At 51.2% G+C, this 3,097-nt stretch overlaps 1 protein-coding gene across 1 annotated transcript; it reads right to left on the minus strand.

Annotated features, from left to right (window-relative positions):
* Positions 1-320: 320 nt before the first annotated feature.
* ASCL4 (achaete-scute family bHLH transcription factor 4) lies at positions 321-2,856 on the minus strand. Its single transcript, XM_019446368.2, has 2 exons — positions 2,321-2,856; positions 321-2,076 (listed from the first exon to the last, which is right to left on the minus strand). The coding sequence occupies exon 2, from the start codon at positions 1,937-1,939 to the stop codon at positions 1,418-1,420; it is 522 nt and encodes a 173-aa protein (XP_019301913.2). The 5' UTR covers positions 1,940-2,076; positions 2,321-2,856; the 3' UTR covers positions 321-1,417.
* Between the last annotated feature and the right edge of the window lie 241 nt (positions 2,857-3,097).

A 3,097-nucleotide genomic window follows, 5' to 3' on the forward strand; every position in this document is an offset into this window, starting at 1 on the left:
CCTCTGTCTGCCTCTCTCTCTGTCTCTGCCCTCTCCTGCTCGTTCTCTCTCTCTCAAAATAAATAAATAAACTTAAAAAAAAAACAGCTTTAGAGAGAGGAAGTTTATCTTCGTAGGTCAACAAGCACTTGACATATCTACTTAAATCATAATAGTTTCTAAGACAAAAATGACCAGAATTAAATGTTCTTCAAAGACTTTTGAGAACAAAGCCAAAGTCGCTGGGTAATTCCAGTACATCTAGAAGCCCTCATGGGGATGAAAGTCTGAGAACATACCAACTTCAGTCCATCCTGTTCCACCATCTATGCATTTTTTTTTCTTTCTTTCTTTCTTTTTTTTTTTTTTTTTATAAAGTCAGGGATGTCACTTTAATTTAACCAAAGGTTAGGTGGAGTGAGAAGTGGGGAGGGGAAAAAGGAAAATGAAAAACCAGTGGACAAAAACAACGGAGAGGAAAATAAGTTTTTATACAAATCTGAGTTCTAGCACACTAACATATGTTACTATTGCCTAAATGCTACGAAGTTTCCAAATGGCCACTTTAAAAAGAAACTTTTTTTTTAATGTTTATTTACTTTTGAGACAGAGAGAGACAGAGCACAAGCAGGGGAGGGACAGAGAGAGAGGGAGACACAGAATCAGAAACAGGCTCCAGGCTCTGAGCTGTCAGCACAGAGCCGGACGCTGGGCTCGAACACACGAACCGCGAGATCATGACCCGAGCGGCAGTCGGACGCTCAACCGACTAAGCACCCCAGGCGCCCCCCAGATGGCCACTTTCTGATAAAACCGGAAGTATCAAATTCAGCACGTGGCCCGCACCACCACCAGGCACGAACTCGGTCCGCAGCCTGCGCTGGGCTAGCAGCGGGCTCTGTGTGGGTGCTCAAGTGCCGCCTTGGAGTCCCCTTCACCCAAAGTGACCGTGTCAATTAAATCTCAAATACAACTCCCCAAGGAAGGAATGCAGGAAAAACGTTCCTTTCGTCTTAAGGGCTGTCTTTTATTTATTCATTTTGGGGACGTTCTTCGGTGAAGGTTGGCTTGAAGTCAATATTTATGTGCATAACGTACCCACAGCGCTGACTGGGAAATTCCAATCGCCCTCTGGGTTTTTAGAGTGAGGTGCTCAGGATCCGGTACAGTGTGCATTTGAGAAGTACCGTTGGAGAGTTTCCTTAATAAGCACCTTTAAGTCTGCAGGCACATACCCAATTGGGGCCTGGGTCGGGGGGCGGGGGGCGGGGGGTGGCAGCCAGAAGGTCAGAAGACACGTTCCCCGCCGGAAGACACGCATTTCTTTTTCCTAAAATTTAGCCCTGGATTAAAAAACCAGCTCAAAAATGCAAACCACCCTTGGAGGGGCTCCAAGGCTGCAGCGGGCGCGGAGGGCCGGGGCCGGGCCGGGCGCGCGCTAGCTGCCCGCCTCCTCGGGCTCGCTGCAGGGCGAGGGCGCCGACGAGGCCTTGGACTCGCCGTCGCTGTTGCACTCGGCGGCGCGCGGGGGACGGGTGCCGGCGGGGCCCTCCTGCCCCCGGGCGTGGCGCTCCAGCAGCTCCTGGAGGTGCTTGATGTAGCCGATGGCGGCGCGGAGCGTCTCCACCTTGCTGAGCCGCCGGTCGGCCAGCTCGCGGGGCAGGTGGTCTCGCAGGCGCGCGTACCCCTCGTTCACGCAGCGTACCCGCTGCCGCTCGCGCTCGTTGCGCCGGCGGAGGAAGGCGGGCTCGAAGGCGCGGTCCAGCGGCAGCGGCGGGCACGACCGCCTCGCGGCGCAGTCCCGGGGCGCCCGCTCCCAGCACGCGGCGTCGAGACGCCACGAGACCCTGAAGGGGTCCCCGAGGGGGAGGCGGGGCAGGGACCCCGGCAGGTCCGGGGGCTCGCCGCGGAGGTAGCACGACCGCAGGGGCAGCAGTCCGGCCGGCTTACGTTTCTCCATCCCTCGCCGGGAAGCAAACAAATCACCCAAGAGACCGATCCCTTGCAAGACGAGACTTCAGATCTTCAAAGCGTAGGTGCTGGTGCATTCAGACAGCCTGGCACAGCCGGGCTTTTAATTTCTGGTTCCAGGACAGACTGCAAGGAAACTTTGCATGATTTCCTAAATTCATTGCACTACTCAATCATTTATAATGATCCAGGCGGAGGTGATAAGCAAAGATTTAGGACCTCCTAATCCATACTTCAGATCCTGTCTTCCCCTCTGATCTTATTTCAAAAGGTGACAAAAGGGGTTCCTCTGCTCGGTCCCCTTAGCCTGGAAATGTGAGCGCACACCACACAGAGTAATCTTTCAAAACCACCCAAGCTTTTCAATTACCGTAATCCACCGCTCTGGGTCTTCGAGAGTGTAGGAATCTTCGAGGTTTCAAAAGAGCCCCTCCCAGGAACCAACAGGTCTGGCGGCTGAGCGAAAGTTTAGCGAAGGCTTTCCCCTTGAAAATCAAAACTTGACTGTCCTTTGCGGTTTCCGGCGTCCAGGGCTAATGGAAATCTCTTTCAGACGGTGTGCAAACTTACGCTTGTTCTGCCATTTCTGTGGAGGTGGAGGGAAGACCTCATCAAAGGAAAGACTGCTCCCTTGTGGTTGTAAGATGTGTCCAGCAAAGGAGGACCTCCGGGCAGGCTTGAGGGTTTTCTTCTCCAAAACCAAATCTTTTAAAAGCCCAGTTAGACATGTTTTGAAGAGAAGAGAAAAGGACTATACCTTAGCAACGAGTAGATGGATTCGAATGTTGTGTTCCCGCTTAAGTTGATCGCAAGGCGTTTTATGGATTTGTGCTACTTTTTAAGAGCACATCAAAAGGTTGAACAGTAACAAACACTTTCAGCCAGTTATTTCTCACAGTGCTTACTGTAAACACAGGTTAAACACTGCTTCCCGACCTCTTCTAATCCCACCCAGGATAGAAGAACATTTTTCCACAGTGCAAAGAATGTATTTCTATTGTGTTCTTCTTTTTGTCTTAAGAAACAAAGATGCAATTTATTTTCTCCCTTGGGGGCAGGAAAGCAACATTTGAAAGGTGGAGATCCCCAACTCCAAGGATCAAGGATGATGGCTTTGAAGACTTGTCTTTTTAACACACAACCAAAA

The sequence above is a fragment of the Panthera pardus genome, unplaced genomic scaffold (genome assembly GCF_024362965.1).
Source record: "Panthera pardus isolate Hobbes unplaced genomic scaffold, ASM2436296v1 HiC_scaffold_6, whole genome shotgun sequence".
Classification (NCBI taxonomy): domain Eukaryota; kingdom Metazoa; phylum Chordata; class Mammalia; order Carnivora; family Felidae; genus Panthera; species Panthera pardus.